Source organism: Erythrolamprus reginae, chromosome Z (assembly GCF_031021105.1).
Source record: "Erythrolamprus reginae isolate rEryReg1 chromosome Z, rEryReg1.hap1, whole genome shotgun sequence".
Taxonomy (NCBI): Eukaryota; Metazoa; Chordata; class Lepidosauria; order Squamata; family Dipsadidae; genus Erythrolamprus; species Erythrolamprus reginae.
In genome coordinates, this window is record NC_091963.1 from 130,386,596 (window position 1) to 130,413,458 (window position 26,863).

The window sequence follows — 26,863 nt, forward strand, 5'->3', positions numbered from 1 at the left end:
AATTTATCTCATAAATATTCTCAGTAATAAAATGATGACAGCCAGCCAACAAATCTTAATAACTGGAGAAACGTGATAGATCCATGATCATATATTACAAGAAAAATAAAGTTTTCTGTACATTTAAGATATGCACAAAACCTAGAATGACGCTTTTAAAAGGGAAATGCTGGCTATAGATAGAGGTTCATAATTCAGAAAATATTGATAGCATCTATAAGCCCAGCCTTCAGCCCAATCAAGCAATTTTAAATTCTTTCAAGTCTCAACTTGGTTCACAGTAAAATGACTTCCACTGAACTTGAAGTTTATAACTAAGCTGGCTTTCCAACACATCTTGACATTTATCTTAGACTCTGAACTTGAGAAAGGGAAAGGAAAGTTGAATTAAGGTACTTTATGGCATTTTTCTATGCTTAAAATCTTGATTAATTACAAAAAAATATGCAGGGTTGAAACCCAGGCGAAGTGTGCTTCAAACATATCAAGCCATCACTGGGTCAAAATATCAGGGAAGAATGTCTCCAAGATAAAATTAAAAACCTTTTTACTGATACAATGGAAATGATTGCTCTAATTCTGTTGTTGTTTTTAAAGCCAGTCTTTGTATTCTCTTGCATAATTCAATGCTATTTGGATTTTAAACAAGGTTAAAAAAATGCATCTTTTACATTTGGACTTTTTATTTTCAGAATTGCATTATTTTTGTTGTTGCTGCTCCTGCTGTTTTGCCCAAGCCTTTAGCAGAAGTGTAATATAAATCTAAGTCGTCAAGAATATACTGGAGTGGAAAGGCAGAAATGTATGAATTCTTTTACATTAAAATATTTCAAATTTAAATTTAGATAGAAAAGGTTTGCCTAATAGAAGTTGCCATTTTCTTCTCTATTACATAGAAATTAAACTATTGATGTCACTTACATTGCTATGTATTTATGTAATTAATTATGCAATTAATAATGTGATCCATAAATTTCCTAGAACCTCTGCCCACAATGTAAGACCTTAATTTCACCATAATTGCTCTTTCACTGCTTTCTGAAAACTATCCACGTGGATAAAATATATAGATTCAATTTCATTTGTAAATAAAGGCTTTCCCAGAATGGCAGTAGCAGACCTATGAATCTGTGGCTAAAACATAAACAGAGTTGTAATAAGGGTACACTATAGACCCAGTTTATTCATTTAAGGTTTAACTTCAGTATTTAACCAAGGTGTTTTGCTCCAATTATTAAGCAAATTATTATTTCTCTGTTTCAGGTTGAATTGAAAAAGGAGGAGGGGGGGGGAGTCTATTGATTATGCAACAAAATTGAAAGAAACCAATTTGATTTATTACACTATTATTTACCTGGGGATAGGTAGCTCATCCCCTGCCCCAGCATCTGAAATCAGTTTTAATGGTTGCTTACTGATAGTATTTTCCCCCTCCCTCAGTTGTCTCAACATTGAGGTTCAGATTTATTGAAGCTATTAACACAAAACCCATCCTATTCTTTTCCAGGGAATCTGACAGAATTGACATAACCTTATCCAACCTACAGTATCGCCACTTTACCCTCAGAAAGTTTCAATTGACGGAGATGGACCTGAAATGGGTAAAATGGAAGAATAGCTAGTCTTGCCATAACTTAATATAACTGCTTCAAATCTCAGTATTTTCTACCTGTAAATATTACCTCCAGATTATTAAAAAAATTGGCCCAAAGCACTCTCCAACACTTTAGTAGGATTCTTCTAAATTTAAGCCTGGCTTCAGTTCTGTTTCTAGGAACCAGATATTTATAAGACATTTTTTTAAAAAAAAGATTTTATATATGTTTGTGTACTACACATGACTGTTTGCCACAGCTTACTGTTGGAGAAAATGATCTTCTCATTAAAGGAATGTATCTTTTGGGAAAAGCTATATATTGTAGGTAAGGACTTAATACAGTGGTACTTGGATACTCAACTGCTTTGAAAGTCATCAAATTTGGTACTCGCCACATTTTGATGCAAAAATGTTGTCCCGGTACTCATTTGTTTGGTACTCCAAGCTAGAACTTAAGTGTCAGCTGCCTTGTAACCCTTATAATTTGTAATTTATGGTACTTGTTTGTTTGGTACTCCACGCACAAGCTAGAATTTGGTGTCAGCTGTCTTGTAACCCATTGAATTATTCCTTATAACCCATTCCTTACAATAAAAAATTGTTTGGTAGTCATTGTTTTTGGTACTCAATGAGCCTCCTGGAACCAATTAAAAATGAGTACCAAGGTATCACTGTAGTCCTCAGAATCTCCAGATAAACATGAAAAAGACTCTTGTCCAAACTCTGTAAAGTTAGTGTTGAAAACAGCTTTCTGGACTTGCCACCTCCTGATATTAGGGATGCAATTCTTAAAATCCCAAAGCTTCCAGGAAGCATTATGTTGGGGAAGGTTGACCAAGTTCAAATAGAATGGAACAAAATGGACCATTTGCCAGTGGGTATTAGTCACTTCTATTCTTCAGAGACTACAATTTAAGAAAAAGAAAAGCTTTCACAGTACAACATGAGACACTTCCGCTGAGTGCAGAGGGGGTACAGCCATCATGTTGTGGTACACATAAAACACAAGAAAAATAAGAAAGGAAAAACTCAGGTGAGACAGTGGACTCAGAAGCCAAAAACGTGCTATGTAAGGAAGAACAAAACTAAGAAACAATTATGGCCATAGAATCTCTTTATTCAAACAGAACACATACATACATACACACACACACACACGCACGCACACAGGGAAAAAGAAAACAAAACAAAATGGCATGACGCAGACAACGCGAAAGGCCACTTCTCTCCTTTGTGATTTTAAGAGCTTTCATGAAATATTGCCACTTATATTGAGGGATGAGAGAAGGAGGAGACAGGAGGGTTACAAATCTACTATCTGCAGGTACAGAGAAGAAGGAAGGGGGGGTTGTTTACTTCTTATACAAGAATATTTCCCATCACAACTTCTCATCCTAAGCCAGATGTTCAGACATTGATCTCTGCAAAACCCGGTTTCCGATCTGCCTCACTTCCTTTCTCCCCTATCAAGAGAGCAGGCTGACATAAAATCCTGCTCCATTTCTTAGTGGAGTTTTGCCATGCTCTTGCTCCAATTTGGTAGACAGGGGGCAAATATGCCATACTGATTTTGATTGTTTGGTTGCTTTCAAAAGAGTTACAGAAAGTCCAGGAGATCAGAGATGAAGGGGGGGGAAAAACCAAACATAATTCTGGGATTTGGAAGGAGATCATTCTGTTTTCTAGGAGTCACACAAGAGAATTATAATTTAATGGGGTAAGGACTGTAATGGACTCTCTTGATCATCATCATCAAAAATAAAGGTGGCATAATGAGGATATTTTAAAGCAAATCTTGAAGAAAGGAGAGCCTGCAATTCAGGTCTACAAGGGCAGTTTGAGTCTTGCATATTACAAAGTGTAGAATTCTCAGTAGGAAGTCAGGAAATGGCAGAAGTTTTTTTTTTTCAAGAGGCAAAGAACTGCACCCACACAATTCAGAACTTTCTTTTCTTTCTTAGTGAAGGAGAAAGAAGAGGAAATTTAAATTACATGTTAGGAACATGCTGTAGGTATATAAGAAAACTCCTGTAAAATAGATTCTGGGCTGTGGTGGGCAGATATGGTAGGCAATTACTGCAGTATGGACACAGAGTAGGCCAATTTTAAAAGATTAAGGCTTATCTGTTACAGCATGGCTGGTGATTTACCAACAACACTGAACTGGGAGGGGAAACTGTCAATAGGTACTAACAAAGCAGTGGTACAGAATTCCCTGTTATGCTTCTTAAAAATGAATGGCTTCTCCAAGGACACGCTAGTTCATCTTGGGGCTGACCCCTAAGACTCTCTCATTCTTAACTGAAAGGAAGGGAGGACAGAATCTAGCGGTTTCTCATTCTACCAATGCAGCTGGTACTTGAGCCTGTGGGAAAGATCTCCTTTTTCACCTGTTACAAAATGGTGTTTAAACACTACAGGAAAAAATGTCTGGAAAGGGCAGAATCCAATGCGGAGAGAACTGATAACCAAGGGAGTGGTGTCTCCACACTGGGAGGGAATGAAATAGGAAAAATCAAGATGAAAACTTTTAGAGGTTCCAACCCAGGATTCACAAATGGTAATAAAGAGGTTTGAAGTCTTACTGAGCAAATTGGTGGAAGGTTCCAAGTTAACGATGGGCAGTTCTGGCGGGGTGTTGCTAACACTGTTTGGCCAACAGATCAGAAAAGTCTTCTCTGCTTTCTCATATGGGCTGCCCAGTAAATTCTCTTGAGGGAATTAACTAAGGTGTCACGGGGGGTGGGGGGAGGCAGTGGATCTACTTTTGCTAAAATGCAATAACACAGCATCCTATCCCAATAGGAAAAAGAGACTGTGCATCTCACAAATTCCCTCTCACATGCTGCTGTCCTAACCTTTACAGTTAGCGAAGCCCATTATGCCTGTTTGAAGCAAGCCCGTTTGATTATCCTGTGTGATACTTCTAGCAGCCGTGCCTACGCCCCCGTGGATCAAATTTATAGATGGAAGAAATGTGCTTGCAAGTGGGACATTCAATGGTCATGAGAAAGGGATTTCCTTGATGGGTTTTCTCTCCGCCCACCTGGCACTACCCCCCATCAGAAGACTTCTGATATGATTCAAGCATCAATTTTAATTGCATCAAAGACAGGTTTACTCAGTGCAGCAGTGTGTATGAATGCATATTGAGGAGAGGGAATGCAGGGGGAGAGGCCTTGTGCCAAAGGTTGCTGCCCCTTGCCGGAGTAAGAGGAAGGGGGGGAGAAACACCATTGCTGGAATTCGCCAACGATGCGCCAGAAGGGGGACGATGTTGCAACCCTCGTACACACATCCATTTCTCTCACAGGTGCTTGTTGGAACCAGACTCTTCAGTGATTGCTTGGGGGAGGGGGAGATAGGGAGAGAGGGCTGGGCCCTTTCGTTGCCCCTTGCTGCTTTCTCTTCTGCCCCCCGCCTGCCCATAGGGTTGAAGGCACCGGAAGGACTAGGGACAGTCCCTGGCAAAATAGATTTAATCGAGCAAGCAGCCGTGGTTTTTTCCCAGTGACAAGACCCACTGAGTGCCTTTATCTGGGAAGGAATAAAGAGAGAAAAGTTAGTGTTTTTTGCCTCTTGGTTCATAGTCACGGAAAAAAAACTGAGAGAGTATGACAAAATCCAGACATTTTCCATCTGAATGTCAACCTGCCTTCTCCAAAATAAGCTTCTAGTTCTAGTAACTTCAGCATCTTTTTGTAAAGCAAGCAGCTATGGAGAGACCAGATGAGTGAACTGAGGACTGCCAATTGAAACAAAAGGAAGCGTGGCCATGATTGGAGGTCAAATGGCATATAGAGCATTTTGCTTCAATTATTAGAAATTAAGATAAAAGAGTTGCGTAGGGCAGTGGAAACCCCATCTTGATTAATGGAGTCTTTATGGAGTTTTCCTGTTTGACATCAAATATTCCACTAAACCTCTATGTCATTCCCAATTATTCATTATGACCTTTAATGGTTAGGTTTTCCCCTTTTAAAGTCAAGTTAAAGAACTGCTAAAAAAGATAGGTAGCCCTCAACTAAACCCTTAATTTAGAGACTGCTCGAAGTTATGATAGTGCCAAAAAAAGGTGACTTACAATCAGACTTTGTTGCTTATGACTGTCACCCCATTCCAGGGTCAAGTGATTGCCATTTGTGACATTTCCAGTTTAATTCTGGCAACGGCAGGAAGCCACATTCATTTAACAACCAGGGCAAAAAACATTATAAAATTGGATACCGTCATGTAAGGATAGTAAAGTAATAATAGCTGTTTTTAAACTAAGCAATAATGCTTAGTGACAGAGGTTCTCATCGCAATTGTTGAGGACTACGCAACTATATACAGTTGCGGAGGCAATGCGTAAAAGAACTATAATGACTAGGAAGGGAAGGAAATCCAATAAATAAATAAATAAATAAATAAATATTTATTTAATAGATCAAAAGCCTTGATTTTATAATTATTATTTTGAGAAAAGTATAAACATATGAGAACCATAATATTTTGGTCATAAGGAGATCCAAAGCTTTGGAAATATCATCCAATGAAGTAATTAGTAGGATTTTAAAACAATGGAAAGAAAAACACTCGTTTCCCCAGGTAGTTTTTAAAAGGAAAATGGAAATACTGCTAGTAGCATTGCTAAGAAAGTAATTCCACTATCTCAATTATATAAAAATGAGGAAAAATTTGTTTATCCTCCTTAGAAATTACTTTTTAATGACTGAATTATTTTCTGACCAAATAAAGGTAGTCCTCGACTTACAACAGTTCACTTAGTAACCCTTCGAAGTTACAATGACACTGAAAAAAATGATTTTTGACCATATTTCCCACATTACCATTGTAGCATCCCCTTGGCCATGTGATTTACGTTCAGACATTTGACAACTGATTCACATTTATAACGATTGCAGAGTTCCTGGATTATGTGATCTCCTTTTGCCACCTTCTGACAAGCAAATTACTCAATGGGGAATCCAGATTCACTTAACAACTGTTACTACTGCACTGATCCACTTAACAAATGTGGCAAGAAAAGCTTTGAAATGAGTCAAAACTCATTAAAAAAAATTCTCATTCAGCTACATAAATTTTGGGCTCAATTGTGGTCATAAGTTGAGGACTACCTGTAGCAGTGACACAATTTCCACAAGAAGAAAAAAGTTGGGAATGTCAATCTGAGATAATACTAGACATACTCCTTTCAGACTAATAGTAAAGACTCTTGTTATTTATTGGTCATTCCCCCCCCCCAAAATGTCAATATTTACATGCTTATGTTGGTACTGAATAATATTTAGTATGCCTACCTTTGTAACACTATTGCTTTATATTTGTCAAAACAAATGAGTAACTTTATGTAAAAAAAGGTTCTATTGCTGGGAAAATCATATTTTCATCATTCTGTAGAAATATCAGATTTGAGACTCTGGCTCTACTTATGGAAGTGATTCTGCAACTCATTGTGACATCATTAAATTACTCCTAGTCCTTCTAGTTTTGCATTTCCCAATTTAGTTACAGTGCCTCCATGAGTGGCTGAAGATACGATACTAAAGAGCTTTGTATTTTTCAGTTGCTTTACCAGTTTGCTGATATGTTATTGCAATGAATATTTCACACAGAAAACTCTGTTCAGATTTCACATAATTTTTTGATTATGGGACATGTGAAAGGATTGACTTTCTCACCACTTGCTTTTTGCTGCAAAACTACAACTAAAAGAAGCAGAATTTCTGATTCAGAATAATTGTGGTTCTTTTAAGCTTCAAAAGCAATGGGGGAAAATTAAAAATTGTAGGATATGGGGAAAGAGAAAGAGTTTGCATATAGTATTCCAGAAAACCTTGCCTGATAGCCTGTTTCAAACTACATTTAACCTTCACTTTCGCTGTCTTATAATGAATAGTTTGAGATTACCTTCTTGCAACTCTCAAATTTCTCTTCTGACACTTAATCCCAACCCCCTACAATATTTTACCTGGCTGCCGACTGTGGTTGTTGCTCTATCTGTGGGTTGCTGTGCTCGGGTTGTGGAGTTTCCGTTGTCCCCTGAAATGGCTGGGTGGAATCAGAGGTAGATGGGGGAGGTTCTTTTGTGCTGTTGAAGGTGGTGGGGGAAGGCATAGAAAGAAATACTACTTTTAGCACCATGAGATGGATTATTTTTATATCCATAGTTCCACACAATGATTACAGTAGAACCCCGACTTACGAGACTAATTGGTTCCGGAAGGAGGCTCGTAAGTCGGAACGCTCGTATGACGAAACATTGTTTCCCATAGGAAACAATGTAAAGTCAATTAATCCGTGCAACAACAAAAAACCCCGCTGCCGCCGAATGCGGAAGTTAGCGTGCTTGCCCCCGAGCCCCCCAGGCCGGCTGCAACCTTTTAAAACACGCGCGCCGCTTCGCAGCTGTCTCCTGAAGCCGAACGCGGAAGTTAGCGTTCGGCTTCAGGAGACAGCTCCTTGGCGCTCGTATCCCGAATGTGAGCTCGGGAGGCGAACAAAAATGTCGCTCCCCTCCCAGCTCTTATCTCGAGTAGCTCGTAAGTAGAGGTACTCGTATGTTGAGGTTCCACTGTATAGGAAAACAATGCAGAAGATCATAGGGCTCAGGAAGGCACCCCATAGAGAAGTGGATGTTTTTCTTCTTTCAGTTCTAATACCTTTTAGTTTAACATTTTTTACTTTTTAAAAAACAGTCTCTCTCAAGTTGCCTATTCCTTGGCTCTTCATTTTGCCATGGTCATCAGTTCTGTGTTCCAAAGCTGTTTTTAGTCTGACATTTCTTTCAAGGACAATTCCATCTGTCCGTCCATTACCCTGGGGGGGGGGAACTGTTGACCCCCTCAGAGAGGGTTCGCAACTTGGGCGTCCTCCTCGATCCACAGCTGACATTGGAACATCATCTTTTGGCTGTGGCAAGGAGGGCGTTTGCCCAGGTTCGCCTGGTGCACCAGTTGCGGCCCTATTTGGACAGGGAGTCACTGCTCACAGTCACTCATGCCCTCACCACCTCGAGGTTCGATTACTGCAACGCTCTCTACATGGGGCTACCTTTGAAAAATGTTCGGAAACTCCAGATCGTGCAGAACGCAGCCGCGAGAGCCATCGTGGGGCTTCCAAGATTCGCCCATGTTTCTTCAACACTCCGTGGCTTGCATTGGCTGCCGATCAGTTTCCGGCCACAATTCAAAGTGTTGGTCATGACCTTTAAAGCCCTACATGGCATTGGACCAGATTGCCTCCGGAACCACCTGCTACTGCACGAATCCCAGCGACCGATAAGGTCCCACAGAGCTGGCCTTCTCTGGGTCCTGTCGACTAAACAATGTCGTTTGGTGGGCCCCAGGGGAAGAGCCTTCTCTGTGGCGGCCCCGGCCCTCTTGAACCAACTCCCCCCGGAGATTAGAATTACCCCCATCCTCCCTGTCTTTCGTAAACTACTCAAGACTCATTTATACCGCCAGGCATGGGGGAGTTGAGATATTCCTTCCCACTAGGCCATTACAAGTTATGCATGGTATGTTTGTGTATATGTTTGATTTTATAAATAAGGGTTTTTAGTTGTTTTATTATTGGATCGTCACATGTTGTTTTTATCATTGTTGTTAGCCGCCCCGAGTTTACGGAGAGGGGTGGCATACTAATCCAATAAATTGTTATTATTATTTCAACATCTCATCCTAACCTACTTTCTAGGATTTCCTGTTGATTCCAAGTGTTTATCAAATCTGACTGCTTAAGTTTTTTGAGATCAGCCAGTTAGCCCTTTAGTCATGCCCTCTTCTTATAAAGTAGTGGCTAAAATTGTGGAAACCTTTTGGAAAAAGTGTGTTTTTGAGGTTTGGTGGCTAATAACACCACCTTTTTTGAGTAGTACCATGACATTATATATCAATGGATGGATAATTTAATCAAGAATGCAATGCAACAAAGTTTGTTCAATTATCTGTATTCTATGAAAAGCTATAGCCAAATAACCAGAAAAATAAAGCACAACTTGCTTAGGTAGATTTTAGGTAGCTTTCCTTCATCTGATTGTAGGCAATGAGCATGAGTGTTTCTAGAGAGACAATAAGATATCATCTAGTTTTGGCAATAAGCCTATCAGATCACAGAAGGATTGAGTTATTGATTTCATGTACTGAAGCTGAGAGGACATTTTGTCAGTGTGTTATGTGATCACTGTCAAATTGATTGGGGGTTTTTTGTGTTCTTTTATTTAGTAAGCTTATAAAATGTAATAAAATTAAAGTCATGGTGCAAAGGGTTGACTAGTCTCCCAGAAAGCGATGTAAAATAGTATTATTAAGTGAACATGGCTACAGGTATAAAGAAATTAAAAGAAAAATTGGTGGAAATTTAACCAAAGGTGGCATTTCTAAGTTCTTGAATACCTAGGTATAAGGAGACTCAGTCACTAAAAAACCCACACTGCTATAGGTAGGAAAAGGTGCACAACAGCAGGTGATGGTAGAAAAATTAAGAGACATGACAGAAGAAAATCAACTGGATGTATACAAGATGAAATGGTGCAATTCAATGTGAAAGTTGAGTGCAAGGACTGTAGCAGAGACTGCAAGAATTTGGCCTAAAATCTAGAATTCCATGAAAAAAGACACCTGTCTCTCTCAAACAAAGGATTAAACTGGACTAAAACTGTTACATGGACAGAGGATATATAATTTTATGGACCTACTCCAAAAAAAGTGGTTTTATTAGCCATCAAAAGTAAAAACGTTTGTACACTTTCCCCAAAATGATTCCACAATTTTGGCCACTACTTGGCCAAAATATACTTGGCCATATCTGAAGGCATTTCCATGATCACTAGTGTATACTTGCAGACTTGATATTCCTCATTTAACAATCCTACATCACCTGAGGCCTAACAGATCACATTTCACAATCTTACCTGGCTACTGTTGTGATGATGGAAGAGTTGGGTGGGCTTTTCTCTTCTGGAGGGCCTGTGTCTGGGATGGGAGGATCTTGGGGAACACTAGAGACTGCTGTAAAAGGGGGGTAAAAAAGACCAACCAATCAGACCTAGATAAGGAGTGTGAAATACATGTTAGAGAGGAAAATGACAATTCTGGAGGGAAAGCCAAGTTTTACCCAGCTACCATCTATCCCAAACCTTCATTTCCACGGTGTTGATATTTCTGAGGCTTTAATGGTACAATAACTGCCTGCCCCACCCACACTTGCTTCCTCCCCTATTCATACAGATTAGCCCAGGTGAGCCAATGGCTTTTCAAAAGTTATTCAGTTCCAATTACTGTTTTACTGTTAGCTATAAAGATAGCGGATACTGAATGATGGTAGTCCAGCAACAGGGGGAGGGCCCCCCACTAAGAATGATCTAACTCTTTACCAAAACCAATTGTATTCCATGGGATAGGCATGTCTCGGCTGTGACCAGGGGGACCTTTGCCCAGGTTCATCTGGTGTACCCTATTTGGACCCGGAGGCTCTACGCATAGTTGCTCAGGCCCTCCCGTCTTGATTATTGCAATGCACTATACATGGGGCTAGCCTTGAAGAGTATTCAGGGACTCCAAATGGTCCAGAATGCAGCGGTGCAAGTTGTCATGGGTGCACCCCACTATACCTATATAACACCTATACCGTGCGAGCTGCACTGGCTTCCTATTAGTTTCCGGGCACAATTCAAGGTATTGATTATTACATAAAAAGCTCTATATGACTCGAGGCCAAACTATCTATGGGACCGTCTCTTGCCACACACTTCCCAGAGACCAATTAGAGCACACAGAGTTGGCCTCCTACAGGTCCACTCGACTAAACAAGGTAGATTGGCAACCGTGGGGGAGGGCCTTTTCTATTGCCACCCTGGCTCTATGGAATCAACTCCACCCCTCTCCCGATATCCGCACTGCTCCCACCCTGCTGGCTTTCCATAAGGCCACGAAGACCTGGCTATGCCAGCAGGCCTGGGGGCCCTAAATCAACAACTAGCTTGGCCACCTATATGAATGTGTATGAATGGCATGTATGCATGTTGCTGAGTTATTTTATTATTGAGTCTTAATTAGGGTTTTAGAGTTTAGACTGTATTTTTTTACTTCCTTCGGGATTGGGCGGCATAGAAGTCAAGATTAGATAGATAGATAGATAGATAGATAGATAGATAGATAGATAGATAGATAGATAGATAGATAGATAGATAGATAGATGATAGATAGATAGATGATAGATAGATAGATGATAGATAGATAGATAGATAGATAGATAGATAGATAGATAGATAGATAGATGATAGATAGATGATAGATAGATGATAGATAGATGATAGATAGATGATAGATAGATAGATAGATAGATAGATAGATAGATAGATAGATAGATAGATAGATAGATAAATAAATAAATAAATAAAGTCTTGCAGCTTACTTAGCTGAACCAGCAGTTGGCAGCTCTGGGCTTCTCAAGTACAAAATATTACACACACACATATACGTGTGTGTGTGTGTGTGTGTGTGGAAAAACAATTTATGGCCTTTAGATTCCACAAATGTGTGTCTGTGTGTGTTTGTTTGTAATATTATATAAAACATTTTATTCTCACTAGCCTCTAACTGAAATTCAAATTTCCGGTCAATAAGGCTACATTTAGCTGGAGGCTAATGTAAACAAAATTGTATCCCTTCTATCCCCCTCACACACCCCCATCCAAATTAATGGACCTCCTAAAATTTACTCACAGACTCCCAAAGGCTCCACAACCCCCAGATTAACCACCTCAAAAATCAAAGTTATCATGTGGTCCTAGGAATTTGTACAAAATGGATCCACTACTCGCAAACACTGTGTTATTTATTACTGAATAGATTTTATTTTGATGTGGCATGTTGCTGCTCCCTTATAGTATTTGTGAAGACCATTTTCAGAGGGAACAGGCACCCGGCAGAGTTGAATGTAAATATGCGGGTCTGTATGTGTGCAAGAAAAGAAATGGTGGAGCAGAAAGACTGAGGAAGGCCGAGATGGTCTTTGGGAAGGAAAGGCTATTGTCAAGAGCAAGATGGCCCTCCTGTGGTAGTTGCTGGAACGGCAAAGAGGAAAGAAGGAGAAATAGTCCCTGTGTTTTGTGGTCCAAGCCTTCAGGGTGGGAGTGGGAAGGCACCTTCTTATGGGCTGCTATATAGCAACTGTTCTGGATGCCACACCCCCTCTGTACCATTGCCAGGAAGCAAGGATTCCGCTCAGCATTGGGGAGTAGCAACCCAGAGGTATGCCACCATTATGGCTGACACTCTTTACCAACGGAATGGGAAATTATAGACATTTTTTTTATTAAGATATCACCTCTGGGCTACTACAGACTTAAGCAAATCTGGTATGTTTCCATTGTATTTGTATTATATTAACTTCCTGCATCAACCTGCAGAAGTTACATGTGCAATTTTCATTAGAACACACAAAGAGCTGTGCTGAATTTAATCCAGGTTTCAGTTTCCACAGCGCTCAACGGAAGCCCACAAATAAACCACAGATCAGATCAGAAAACCAACTCTACAGGAAGGCTAAAGCTACTTTTATTGAGATCAGTTATAACCAAAAAAAATCTTGAGTCTGATTGTGCTGTACACTCCCTTCTTTATTGTACGTCAGCAAAATAGTGAGGCATCTCCCCAAGCCACTTCCGATTGTTATCTTGCTATTCTACACTTAAAAACTGTTTCAGCCTAGATATTGTAATAGATCCTGAATATTTCTGACAAAGTAGTTTTCCTTACCCTCTCCACATATTTACTTTCCATCGCAACTAATATACAAGAGTATATGGTATTTGATGAGGGAGGTAATGCTATGATTAGGAACTGTTGGGAACTTTATACCCAGTAGCAATCTAAATTGCCAACTAAGTCTACATTTGTGTAGCAAATTCCATAGTGTCATTATGCTGTACATGAAAAAAACAATATTTGTTAACATCTGTTCAGAACTTCTCAACCTTCAGCTTAGTTAGATTAGCCCAGTTTTAGTACAATGGGAGATGGCATCGACTTTCTCAATAGTCTTTTAGTATACCCTCCTTGGACTAAATACACCTTTAGCACAGCCTCCCTGGATACAATTTTTCATAATCTCAAATCTCAAACTAAAATCTCCCTGAGTATTTCTCTGTTTTTGTGTTAATATTTTGCCTTTTCCAGCTCCGCTGATGAATGAATAAAAAAAAAACCTGCAATGTTGATAGGTTTGAGTGAATGTCACTTTTGGCTTTGCTCAGATTCTTATTCTTCTGAGATTGTTAGCTTTGACCACTTCAAAACTTGCCTTTCTATTTTATCCCTTTAAAAATATGAACTGAAAATTCATATGCACCCATTTTTGTCCCATATTTTCAGTATTGTATGAATAAATCACATTGATTTTGGACATGATAAAGCTGTTTCTGAAGAATGAATGATGCTCACCTTCTACTTGGGATCCATTATTTTGTGCCACATCCTGAGAGAGGACGGCTGGCTCTGTGAGCACTTTAGAAGAACTAGCAAAACAAAATAATAATTGACAAAATTACCATTAGTCAATTGCAAAATGTTTTACTTGAAAATGCTTATATATTATTATCCACAACATCTGTCTTATCCCTTCTCCTTGGGAAGGACTTGATAAGTGAATAAAAATGCCAGATCTAAGTATCTAGCTGACTACACAACGTCCTGAAGATCGAGCTGAAGAAGCTTTGTATGAGAAGCGAAATGTCTTCAAAGAAAAACATGAAAGTCAAGTTGCTTCTTGAAAAACCACCTTTGGGACAACTATGACCCAGATGACTGAAAATCCTCACAGACAACCAAATGAGTAAAAAGTCCCAGAATTCCTTCCTTGGTTGCTTTAAATTGACTGTGTAGACTCCAGTATGAGCCACTGGATTTGATATTTCTCCTCAAACTCCTCTTCTCGTTATTTCCAATTCTGTTTTCCCTGGACCCTACCCCTATTCCTAACTGTAGCAGGAATGAGCAAAATCTTATCAATAGCAACATTCAGCTTTCCAGTGCATTTCTTGATTCTATCACCAAAACTTGATGGCAAAACGATGTTGCAATCCAACTAGTGCCTATATTGAAGCATAATGTGTGTGTGTGTTTGTGTGTGTGTGTTTGTGGGTTTTGGGGTGGGGTGGGGTGGGATAAGAAATGGGATAATTTAAGGCCCTGTAAGATTTATACATTTTACCCCTTAATACCCATTATGCTTCAATATAGGCACACAGAAGACCTATATCCCTGAAGGAAATGGTCCCAGAAGTCTAATTGATGTTCCCTTCAGTCCCCCAAATGACTAAACTTTTAAGCTTTCCAAAGCCTCACCTCTCTTGCTGTACAGTGGGTTCTGGAAAGGAGGCCCAATTCTCGTCTTTGCCGGAGCAGGAGTTAGGTTGGTCCCACACTGCTGCTCCTGTATCAGCTGCCACCAGCTGTGAGGATTTCGTAGACTTTGAGGACAGATCAGCTCTGTCTGCCCAACTAGGATCTAGAAAGACATTTGCACAGGAGATACTTATCTGGTGCTGGAATGTACTAGAGGAAATAACTAGCTCTATTTCATGTTCCTGTAACTGCTATAATAGTTGCCCCCAATCTATTGCTCACCAGATGTGCTGGGTTAACATAGCTCAATATTCAGAGGTTACTAGGATTATTGGATGGAAATTTTGAGACTTGAAGTCTCAACACATCAGGAGAGCAGCTGGTTGGGGAAAGCTGGGTGCAATCCTACCATAACTGCTGATTTCTCTCTGGCATAATGAAAATGAAGGTTTCCCCAATTGAGTACATGTAGGTCAAAGTATATGGATACAGGTTAGGATGAAAGTCCAAATCAAACCAAGTTTTGTTCTAAAATTCAAGTTCTCTCTTGAAACTATAACCATCAATTTCTATGGTTTTATGGTTTCTTGACTCGCAAGAGGCCAAAAACAGAAGGCATATTTCAAAAGAAGAGTTTCAAGACACACAATTATGTGCAAATAACGTAGCAAACTACTCTATTTGGAAAGCTCTTAGTGCAATGTGGGAAAAGAGGCATTTTTTAAATTTAGCATTTCCTTACATGTTCATTCTTCAATTATACCAATAATGTCCAGAGATTGAGAAGATGATGATCAGACCTAATCCAGATCACCTTTTCTCAACTAAAGAACCAATTATTTTTATGCCAAAAGACTTTTACTTTCAAGAAAATTATTTCCTAGCCATGAAATAAATTAAGGTGAAAAAATGTGATACTCCTGCTGTTGCTAAATGTCAATTCCCAGCAACCTTGGGAAACATGACCAGAGATGAGGAAGTTGAGAGCTTAACTTCAACAATATTTTAGGTGGGGGTTATAAATGGGGTGATTTGACAATAGGTCCATAGTTTTTCAAGAAATGTTATAATTTTTCTTGCATTGTGCCATAATATCATATCTCCTCTAATACAAGTGGTATTAGGTCCAGTTGTCCCTCTTTTTTCATTTATAATATACATAAATATTGCATAAGAAGCAGGTAGCTATAACTGGATGAACTTGGAACTTCTGCTCCCAAGAACAAAATTCTAAACCAGAATTAAGCTACATTCCTGATAAAGGAAAAGATTAAAATAGAGAGGGCTACAGTTCTAAGGATTCAACTAGAAGACTGCAAATCAGCAGATTTGCGCGGAAGAACATGTGAGAATGAAGCTCTTTGCCACTGCCAAGTATATGTCTTATGGCTTAAATAACAGCATCTTCAGCCAAAGAAAAGTCAGAGCTATTGACAGAAGAATCACTGAAATTGTAAGAGCCAACTAGCAAGTTTGGCTAGGATAATACTCCTTGAAAATAATAAAAATTGTAACTCTCAGCAAAAGTGAACAACTATAAAAAAAAATCAAATCTAGATATTTTCTACAAAATTATCTGGCAAAAAATATTTCAAATCCTAGATTTCTTTATTATATTTTTACGCCATTCATCTTTGCTGTAAGCCAAGTCTTATCCAAGTTGAAACATTCTTTATTAATGACAAGCATGTTTCTTTATTCAATGTAGTTTAATGCTTATTTCATAATTCATTTTTAAAAGGGATAAATGCTCTTTCATTCTTGCTCCTACATATTACACCATGGACTACTCCTATTTAGATAATAAGAACAAGAGTTTCAAATCAGAAAAGGGATTGCTGGTGGCAGCAACATCATGAACATTCTTACCTTACTCCCTAGAGGAATTGATATCCCATTATTAAAGGATGCCAAAACAAGCAGATAGCAGCTTGCTTCTGTTTTACCCCTTATCAACCAACCCCAACAACCCAATCTCTGAGTTCTGACCTCCTAATGTCCTTTCCGCTTCCGTTTGTTCACCACAGCCATTACTGACAGGGATGGCCTCTCCATCTCCCCCACCAGAATCCTCTTCCTCACCCCCTTCACCTTCTGAGTCTTCACTATCTTCACTATCTGTGCTACCAAGTCTTCTGTAAAAGGGAGAGAAAATCAGATAAAATAAGAGTTATTCCACACTTGCGATAAGCTGAGGGCATATACCAGTCCAGTATCTGATTTTTTTTAAAGAAATATAAAGAGTTTAATGGTTAGATGGCCTAGACATTGGTATTTGAACATAGATAGATCTTTTTAACATTTATATTTTATTGTGTTCTACTAATCTAGATGAAATGTTAATATATATTGCCAGTCCATGTATGTGATATGCCATACACTGAATAAATAAATTCCACATTTGCCTATAACCAGCATTACTCTGGTGGACTCCCTTTTCTGCAGCTGCATATCACAATACTATATAATGTGTTTAGTTTGGTGTTGGATTAATATATGCAAGCCAGTCTGCTAAGGCTTGCTCAATAAATTGAGGTTAATTCCATGTATAAATATAGCTACTGATCCACTTAACTGAGTATAATGTACCAATTTCCTCCTCTAAAGACCACTAAAAGTAGCTTTAACCAATTAGAAGTCCTGAACTCTATACCGGTAGCATCCTTAATTTATCAATCCCAATCTCAATCTGTATCTTAAACCTATCTTATTCCAGATGATTGGTTTAAAGTACAGCAGGATCTTGACAGACCTGAATATTGGATGCTATCTAACGAAATTGAATGGTGAAAAAAATAAGGATCTCCATTTAGGCAAGCAAAAACAAATGCACAGGTATAGTATGAATGGTACTTTGTTCAATAGTAATAACCGTGAGAGAGAGTTTAGAGTCCTAGTGGGCAATCAAATATGAGCTAGCAGTGGGCTGAAGCTGCCAAAAAAGCCAATGCAGCGCTAGGCTGCACTATAACAGAGGGATAGAACCAAGGGCATATTAAGTGTTAATGCCACTTTATAATGCCTTGGTAAGATCACACTTGGAATACTACATAAACTGTTGGTTGCCATGATGTAAAAAAGATGTTGAGAGTCCAGAAAGAGTACCGATAAGAGCAACAAAGATAATCAGGGGACTGGAGGCTAAAACATATAAAGAACGGTTGCTGGAATTGGATATGTCTAGTTTAACGAAAAGAAAGACTAAGGGGACATGATAGTAGTTTTTCAATATCTCAGGGGCTGCCGTAAAGTGAGTCAAGCTATTCTCCAAAGCACCTGTAATAAGGATGAGAAGCAACAGATGGGAAATAATCAAGGAGAGAAGCAACCTAAGACTAAGAAGAAATTTCCTAACAATTAACCATTGGAACAACTCACCTCCAGAAATTGTGAATGCTCCAAAAATTCAAGGTTTTAAGATGAGATTGGACAACCGTTTGTCTGAAATATTATAGAATTTCTGCCTGAGCAGGGGGTTGGACTAGAAGATCTCCAAGGTCCCTTCCAACTCTGATTCTATTCAGTTCTGCTCTACTCTACTCTATTCTTATGATTCTTGGAGCCCAAATTGATTTTGAAAATGAAAATGCATTCCCTAGATATAAATATACATTTATTTATTAAACAAATTTGCATGGCTTCTCAAACTCACACACAGGTGTCTCTGGTAGTGTACAACATTAAAAAATAAATCATCCAATCCCCCCATGGTAGCAGCAGATTGCATATCCCTGCTATAGTTATACAGCAGGAAGAATCTAACACAAAAATATAACTATTTGAGATTATTACAGAAAGTCTAAAGGATTAACCAACAAAATTCAAGAAAACAGACATAATAGGAAATTCTGGAACCAAGTTTCACACAATTGTGGCAGATGGCAAAGAGTGGCCCCCAAAGACTATTGCATGTAACAATAATGGCAAGATAGGAAGTATTATCAGATGTAGGAAAAAGATCAAACAAGGGTTTAAAAACTAAATATCTCCTTTCAGTGATACAAATTCCATTTGAAAATAGGAAGCAACAAGTGCTATATTTATCAGATTAGACATACTTGAGAGAAGGGGGAAAGGGGCTTCCAAAATTGAATGTCTATTTTTGCTCTTTGTTTTTTGAATGGGGAGAATTTTCAAGGGAGGAAAGATATGCAGTTGAGAGAGTAATAAGAGCTAAAAGTCTGAACCTTGAACAGAGAAGCTGATACGGCACACTCAGCTTCAATTTCATGGCTACTAAGAATAGTCTTATGTATTATTAAGCACTTTAAGCTATGCTAAACACTATTCATGTAATCTGGTCTAGCTTGATTTGCTCATTCCCATCTTGCAGAAGAGGGCAGCTGACAAGGCCCCAGCATGCAAGAATGTGTGACAGGACCCAAGAAGCACTCTTCAGGCCTGGTCTAAGTATGACCTGCAGTTTGCTGGTAAACATGATAAAAGAGCTTTTCCCTCTGCATGATTAATAAGGGAAACAGAGAGACAAGAGTGGAAAGGACATTCCTGTAAAATGGAAACCTCTTGTGGAAAACCTTCAAGGATCATGGGAGAGAGGCTGCCTGTATGTACCTTCCACACCCCCAGCAAGAAAAAAAAATCTTCCCAGCAACACACACTATTTGTATCTACTTCACATCCTTGTTTGATTTCATTTTGCACAATTCTTCACCTATCTAACCAAAGGCTGAGGATTAAAGGATTGACCTTAAGAGGCAAAACATATTCAGAAAATGAAATGTGTGCATGCAAAGGCAGTGGGAGAACACAGCATCTTCCTTATTTCAAGGAAGATGCATATGTACTTCATGCAAGATAATGCATAAGTACTTCATGCAAAATAAAAAAACAGGAGAAGCATGCGCAAGCTTAAAAAAGAAATAAGGAAGATGGTTTAACCACAATAAACCAAGCATAGTTGTGACTGTTTGAAAATAAAAGCAGGAATTATTTACCAGAAGACATGTATTTAAGAAAAGAAAGAAAGAAAGAAAGAAAGAAAGAAAGAAAGAAAGAAAGAAAGAAAGAAAGAAATGGGGGGTGGGGGTGTTGGCCCAAAGTGTACTGATGGAAGCTAATACTATGGATTCTCCCCTACCTGACTTTCATAGACGGTGAAGTGCCCAAAGTGATAGTCCTCTCCTTCTCCTGCCAGATGTCCTCCCCATCAGAACCATCAGCCTCTTCATCATCGTCAAATTGCTGAATCCGCTCCTTGTAGCAGATGTCAAAAAGGTTGTTGTTGTGCTGCAGGGAAGTGGAGAGCAGAGACACATCAGAGCAGTGTCCAAATTTAGAAAGGATAATAGATAACAGTTATTGTCTTTGTTGCGGTCCTCACTTTAATGACCATCTATTAAATGACTATTTGATGGTGGTGAACAAATGGCAATTATGACTGGTCTTCAAAGTTACAGCTATTGTAAGCCTCCATCCCCCAAAATAACTGAATCATTGCTGCATATTTTTGCCACCCTCGGCTGATGTTTGCCATCCTCTTCCTCCTGCTGCCGGTGAGGCCTTGCACAACGCAGACAGCCACCATCATCACCTGTGGAGCTCCTGTTTGTATGCCTCCCCCCTTGACTCCTTATTCCTGCTATCTTTTCCCCAGCTGGGTCCAGTGAGCAATCTTCTTCAGCAGATGAGGCTCCACTGCATCAGGACCAGGCATGTCCTGAGAGATTATGCCTTCACACAGTGAATGGATCCTGGACCAGCAATGGGAGGAGCAAGACAGCATAGGTCATCTGGGGATAGCAGGTGTAGGACACCTGGTGGAGTGCCAGATGGTCAAAGGAACAGAGATAAGGGGGAGACAGGCAGGGGAGGGAAGTTCAACAAGAGGGCAGCGGGGTAGTGTAGTCTCATCTGCCAAATGGAGCTACCCAGAACCAGCAGGGGAGGAGACAATGGGCGACAGACTCAGAAAATTTGTTCAGGGCAGAAGAACTGTGAGGGTCATAGGTATCCCAAAGGTGATTTTTCAGGAGGCAGCTGGACTGCCTTGTTTTTTCTTTGAAGACATTTCATCCAAGAAGTTTCTTCAGCTCTGACTAGATGTTGAAGAATGGAAGGTTTTATATTACTTGCAGACAACTGGTCTTTTATAAACTTTTAGAGAGCTGTTGAGGTCACTTGGAGGTTTATCTATGTCCTCATGGTCACCTGAGTAATGCAAACAGGTGTGGACAAGAAAGTCCAGTTGCCTCTTGAAATGAACATTGTCTTATTTGAACGTTCCTTCTATGTGCTCTGTGGGAGTGTCCAAGCAGGGGTTAACTTCTTGTCTGTTAGCCAGGGATTGAGTAAGAAATATCCGGCCACGACTGAGACCTCACTGAGCCAGTTGTTATACAAGGATGTAGACTTGTAGGTAGCTAAATGTAAATCCAAAGTTCTTACCCTGGACCAGAACGGCCACTGGCTGGGTTGGAAACACCTGCAGCATACATAGAAGGAACGTTCAGATAAGACAACATTCATTCTCCTGTGCACTGATTGAAGTGTCCAAGCATGGGATGTACCCAAGCATCTCAAAGGCAGGAAGAGATCTGGTCCAGAGGTCCTAAGGTGGAATGAACCCTCTGTAGAACTCGGTAGAACTCTCTTACCAAATGACGCCTCAGCTGAAGCAAATCAATCAATTTTATAGTGCCTAACAAATGGCGCTGAAGTTATCCAGGTTGTCACCCTGCAAATGTCCTCATTCAGGCCCCTGGACATCAGGTGAGAAACCCATTTTGCAATTCTGCAGTGACTCCCTGCAAAATAGCTAATGCAAGGAGATCCACTAATATCCTGGAGTAAATGGGACTACATGGGGCTTACCTTTGAAGAATATTCAGAAATTTCAAATTGTGCAGAATGCAGCTGCGTGAGCGGTCATGGGCCTGCCCAAGCATGCCCATGTCTCTCCAACACTCCATGGTCTGCATTGGCTGCCATTTGGTTTCCAGACTCAATTCACAGTGTTGATTATGACCTATAAAGCCCTACATGGCATTGGACCAGATTACTTGCGGGACCGCCTACTGCCACATGAATCCCAGTGATCAGTTAGGTCCCACAGAGTTGGCTTTCTCCAGATCCCATCAACTAGACAACGTCGTTTGGCGGGACCTAGGGAAGAGCCATCTCTGTGGTGGCCCTGGCCCTCTGGAATCAGCTCCCCCTGGAGATTTGTACTGCCCCCAATCTCCTCGCCTTTTATAACAGTCTTAAGACCCATTTATGTTGTCTTGGGCCGATTAGATCTTAACCCCTGGCCAAAGAATGATTGCATGACTGCTGTACAAATGGGTGTGATTGACTTTTAATAATAATTAGGTATTTTAGATAACTAGGCAATTTTAATTTGATTGATTTTATTGTAATTTACTGGGTTTTAAAAAAATATATTGTAAGCCACCCCAAGTCTTCGGAGAGGGGCGGCATAGAAATCCAATTAATAAATAATAAAGATAACGGCTGGGATCCCCTAGCCCCGAGGCCTGCTGCAGTTGGGGTAAAGGTAGCAGAAGGTACAGACCTGGTCACTAAGGGAGGCTGATTCAATTCAGTCATTCTAATGCCAACTGAGGACCTAGCTGGAGACCTGCTAATTGCTGCTTTCAGAATGGGGGCTTCAAGGTCCACATCTGAGGACAATTCTCTAACAGAATCAGCATTTACAGGAGACCCCTCCCTAGTGGCAGTTTCCTCCTCCTGCACAGGAGACAAGGACTTTTCAGTTGCCAAATTGCTGGCTCATCTTTGTATTCCTCTCTAGGGATTTCACACGCCTCTGACCTACCCTATCCTCAGAAGAATGCTGTTTGGAAGAGTCTTTTTGAAGCTTACTCTGCCCAGAAATCCCCTTATCAGATCTATGAGACTTATGGCCAGATTTGGAGGACTCCAAGTCTTTAGAAGGAATGTTTTAATCAGCAGATCCGCCTTTTTTTGCTTTATCCGCCATTGTGCTAATTTTAGTCACAAGCAAGACAATCTTTGATAAGTAAGAAATAAAGATATCACCAGATTGCTTTGCAAGGCACAGCAAATTGGTAGTAATAGCTCAAGTGGCAGTGAGAGCTCTGGAGCAGGAACAGAGTGTTATCACACAGAGGAGGCTGGCAAAGATGCTCCTCTAACACCAGAATCCAGAATCGAATGGAAAGGAGCAAGATTTTTAAAAAAAATCAAATTCCGCACTCCGATGATAAAGCCACGTGAGCAGGATCTGTGACACAACACTGTCCAATATTCCAAAACAATAATGGGGTCCCGCCGGAACCCCAGACAGGCACACCCGCATACAATCCAGGCTGTAGCCAAATCTCACAATAGGGATGCAAATGAAAATAATCATAAAATTTGCTTTCCTGTTTGCTCTATTAAGTCCCAGGGTGGCAGGGAAGCATCCCATGCATACACCCAGTTCCGGATAAATGTAAAGCTTAATAAAAACCGGTAATCTTGAGGGCCAAGTAAATTCTTGTCTGTTGTCCAAACTGAATAGAGAAATATTTTTTGCATCCCTCTTGGCTCAACTAAGCTAAGCAACGGGCTCAGTGGGAGCCAAGGAGTAATGGCCGGATAATTCTTACTCAGTCCCCGGTTAACAGACAAAAAGTTAACACATGATTGGACAGTCCAAGCAGCGCACAGGAATAAAGCACCTTTGGGACAACCATGACCTTGATGATTGAGAATCTCCACAGACTATGAAGTCTTTGCCTAATTAAGCGTTGTTACTGAGCAGCAAAGTCATGTCATATTTCATCTAACAATTGCTTCATTTAGCAATGGAAATCCAAATCCAAATTAGGGTTGTTAGGGGAGAACAATCTGCACATTTTTATCCTGCCTTTTTAAATTTAAAGACAAAGTGGCAAACATGTTTGATATTCATTGCTCCTGTTTTTCCCCTCAACAAACAACCCTGTGATGTTGGTCAAGGAATGACACTTACACTGTCATCATCTGCATTCAGTGAGAAGGTGATGTTGGCTGTTTTGTCAAAGGGAGCACTGAAACAAAGCAAAACAAAAAAAGTGAAAACTATGGTGAAAATCAGAAATCAGGATTGCATTGTAAAATGGGGGCAGCACAAGCCTACTTTGGGAAAAAAAGAGTGGAAAAGGGGTTTGTGTGCTGTGCTCAAATGGGAATTTATCCTCCTTTTTTTCTAAACTCTTTAGTAAAATTCCCATTTCCAAAGTACTTTAGGGAGAGTTGAAATCATTCTACAAAAATCAGTAGTAGTTATCTCTGTAATGCAAAGGAAACAAAATAGCCTGTCCAAGGTTACTAAAACAATAAAGCTAATAGAGAAAGGATAGTTTTCAGTTTAGTTTGTGATTTCATCTTAGCTACATTTCTGCTATGTGGATTCTTTCCGCTATTTAATAAACGTAACACTACTCCTAATATCAGCATTCAACGGACAGTCTCCCTCCTAGGCAGGATTCTTAGTTCTCATATACTTGGGGTTTTTTTTCAGAAAACTTTCTTGTTAATATATTATCTATCTTCCTGCAACAAATTTAAACTGGCAGCCTCTTTTATATATGGGCCACAGATTTATAGGTGTTTTTAGTTTTTCATTTTCTATATGGAATTTTCAATGCTATACAATGTATTTCAAACTCTGTTTACCAACTGCCTTGCACTAGCTCAATTTTTATTCTTTATTTTTGATTATGTACATTAAAAAGAGTTCACTGTATTAACTTTGTTTTAGAATTGTGCATTGATTTGTAAAGGCTACTGCTTATATTAAGAAACATTTTAATAAAGTAAAGATATGATTGACAACTACATTCTTCTGGAAGCTCTTTTTTTACTTTGCAACCTAGTCTAAATTCTGGAATTTCCTCATGGTCTTTCATTTAGCCAGGTCTGACTCTGCTTAGCTTATTTAGAGAAGCCAAGGTTAGCTTAGTGTAGTGCAGCCACCTGTCATTGAAAGGGAAGCTGTTCAACAGATGCCACAGAACAGATTCATACCCAAGCTCAAAGAAAGCGGCTACAGAGCATAAACCACGAAATCACATGCCAACCACTGCTATAGTGTTGATAAGTTTCATTTAATTTTATTTCTTAAGAAGCAGACGGAAATGCCCCAAGATATTCAAACAATGATTTTTACAAAATCTTTCATACTCCCTGATTGCACAGATGAAATCTTTGTATTTGTTTGAGTGGATGCATGTAAGGAGATGGGAAGGATATATATAATGTGTGTGTGTGTGTGTGTGTGTTGTTATTGTTGACCTCACCTTTGTATTTAAAAAAGAAGAGCAGCGCATTAGGCATTTACCTTTTCAACCGTTGGAAGTAAGCGCTGCAGGCCACATAGGCAGAAAAAGAGAATGAAAAAGGAGAGAAAGAAAGAGAGGCAGACACATGAGGTCAGGAGGCTTGGAGAAAGGGAAAAAAACTGCCTGGGGACAGACTGAGGTACTTGTCAATAACATCTTCAGCTCCCTCTTTCAATAATTAGGCCACCCAGATCAAACATCCTGCTAGAACTGCCGTAACAAAACAGACTGGCAAAATAAGAATGACTGGACAGCCTTGGCTAAGACCAGCAAATACTTGAGAAATCAAAACACCCCCTCTTTTTTCCCAGGCAAGGCTCTGTTATTTGGCAAGCTGAGCAAGCAAGCTAGGATCCAGAGCCTTTGCGATGGGGGGCTTTAATTCAATAAAATACAATTCCCAAGAATCAAATCATCCTGGCTTCCAAAACTTTAAAGGAAACCTCTACTGCCGGCTTATGGACTTTCTCAAAGCAATTATCTGTCCATAGGATGCTGAACTAGGAAAATCTGTTCAAATAAAGTTCCTGTTGTATTCTTATAGGACATAAATAAAATATACAGTGATACCTTGTCTTACAAACTTAATTGGTTCCGGGACAAAGTTCTTAAGGTGAAAAGTTTGTAAGACGAAACAATGTTTCCCATAGGAATCAATGGAAAAGCGATTAATGCGTGCAAGCCCAAAATTCACCCCTTTTGCCAGCCGAAGCGCCCGTTTTTGCGCGGCTGGGATTCCCTTGAGGTTCCCCTCCATGGGAAACCCCACCTCCGGACTTCTGTGTTTTTGCAATGCTACTGGGGAATCCCAGCAGGGAAATCCCAGCATTGCAAAAATGAGCGCTTTGCTGGCAACGGAAGTCCGGAGGTGGGGTTTCCCAGCGAAGGGAGCATCAGTGAAATCGCAGCATCGCAAAAACACCGAAGTCCTTGAAACCCCACCTCTGGACCTCTGTGTTTTTGCAATGCTGTGATTTCACTGAGGCTTCCCTCGCTAGGAAACCCCACATCTGGACTTCCGTTGCCAGCAGAGCGCCCGTTTTTGCGATCCTGGGATTCCCCTCCTGGGATTTTCCTACAGCATCTCAAAAACGCAGAAGTCCGAAGGTGGGGTTTCCCATGGAGGGGAGCCTCAGGGGACTCCCAGCAGCGCAAAAACAGGTGCTTCGCTGGCAACAGAAGTCCGGAGGCGGGGCATCCCAGTGGCGGCAGTGGGTTTGTAAGGTGAAAATAGTTTGTAAGAAGAGGCAAAAAAATCTTAAACCCCGGGTTTGTATCTCGAAAAGTTTGTATGACGAGGCGTTTGTAAGATGAGGCATCACTGTATTCCCCCTTTCAGAAAGGTCAAGAAACACAAAGATTTCATGAAATGGAATCCTGTCTGTGCAAAGGCAAAAATAGAAGCATCACCACTCATATAAATCCTCTCACATTCTCAAAAAAAAGCCAAGCAAACACTAGTTTAGGGTCTCAATGAGGTGAAATGAACACATTACATAGCTTTCCCCAGATAAGATTTTTCCCAGGTATTTTTAACTGACTGCTATCATTGTTAGGGAGGAATGATGGCTTAGTGGTTAGGGTGCTGGGCTTCTGGTTGAAAAGTC

The 26,863-nt window shown here is 40.0% G+C and overlaps 1 protein-coding gene across 6 annotated transcripts in view; it reads right to left on the reverse strand.

Annotated features, from left to right (window-relative positions):
* Nucleotides 1-2,696: 2,696 nt before the first annotated feature.
* PPP6R1 (protein phosphatase 6 regulatory subunit 1) overlaps nt 2,697-26,863 on the reverse strand; it is a 68,981-nt gene continuing 44,814 nt past the window's right edge. For all 6 annotated transcript variants that reach the window (XM_070730089.1, XM_070730086.1, XM_070730085.1 and 3 more), the window contains exons 16-23: nt 23,906-23,963; nt 20,048-20,196; nt 16,939-17,084; nt 14,950-15,112; nt 14,047-14,120; nt 10,515-10,611; nt 7,572-7,691; nt 2,697-5,134 (exon numbers count right to left, since the gene is read on the reverse strand). In XM_070730089.1, the coding sequence (XP_070586190.1) occupies nt 5,131-5,134; nt 7,572-7,691; nt 10,515-10,611; nt 14,047-14,120; nt 14,950-15,112; nt 16,939-17,084; nt 20,048-20,196; nt 23,906-23,963 (811 nt within the window). In that variant the 3' untranslated portion in view covers nt 2,697-5,130. The remainder of the gene's footprint in view (nt 5,135-7,571; nt 7,692-10,514; nt 10,612-14,046; nt 14,121-14,949; nt 15,113-16,938; nt 17,085-20,047; nt 20,197-23,905; nt 23,964-26,863) is intronic.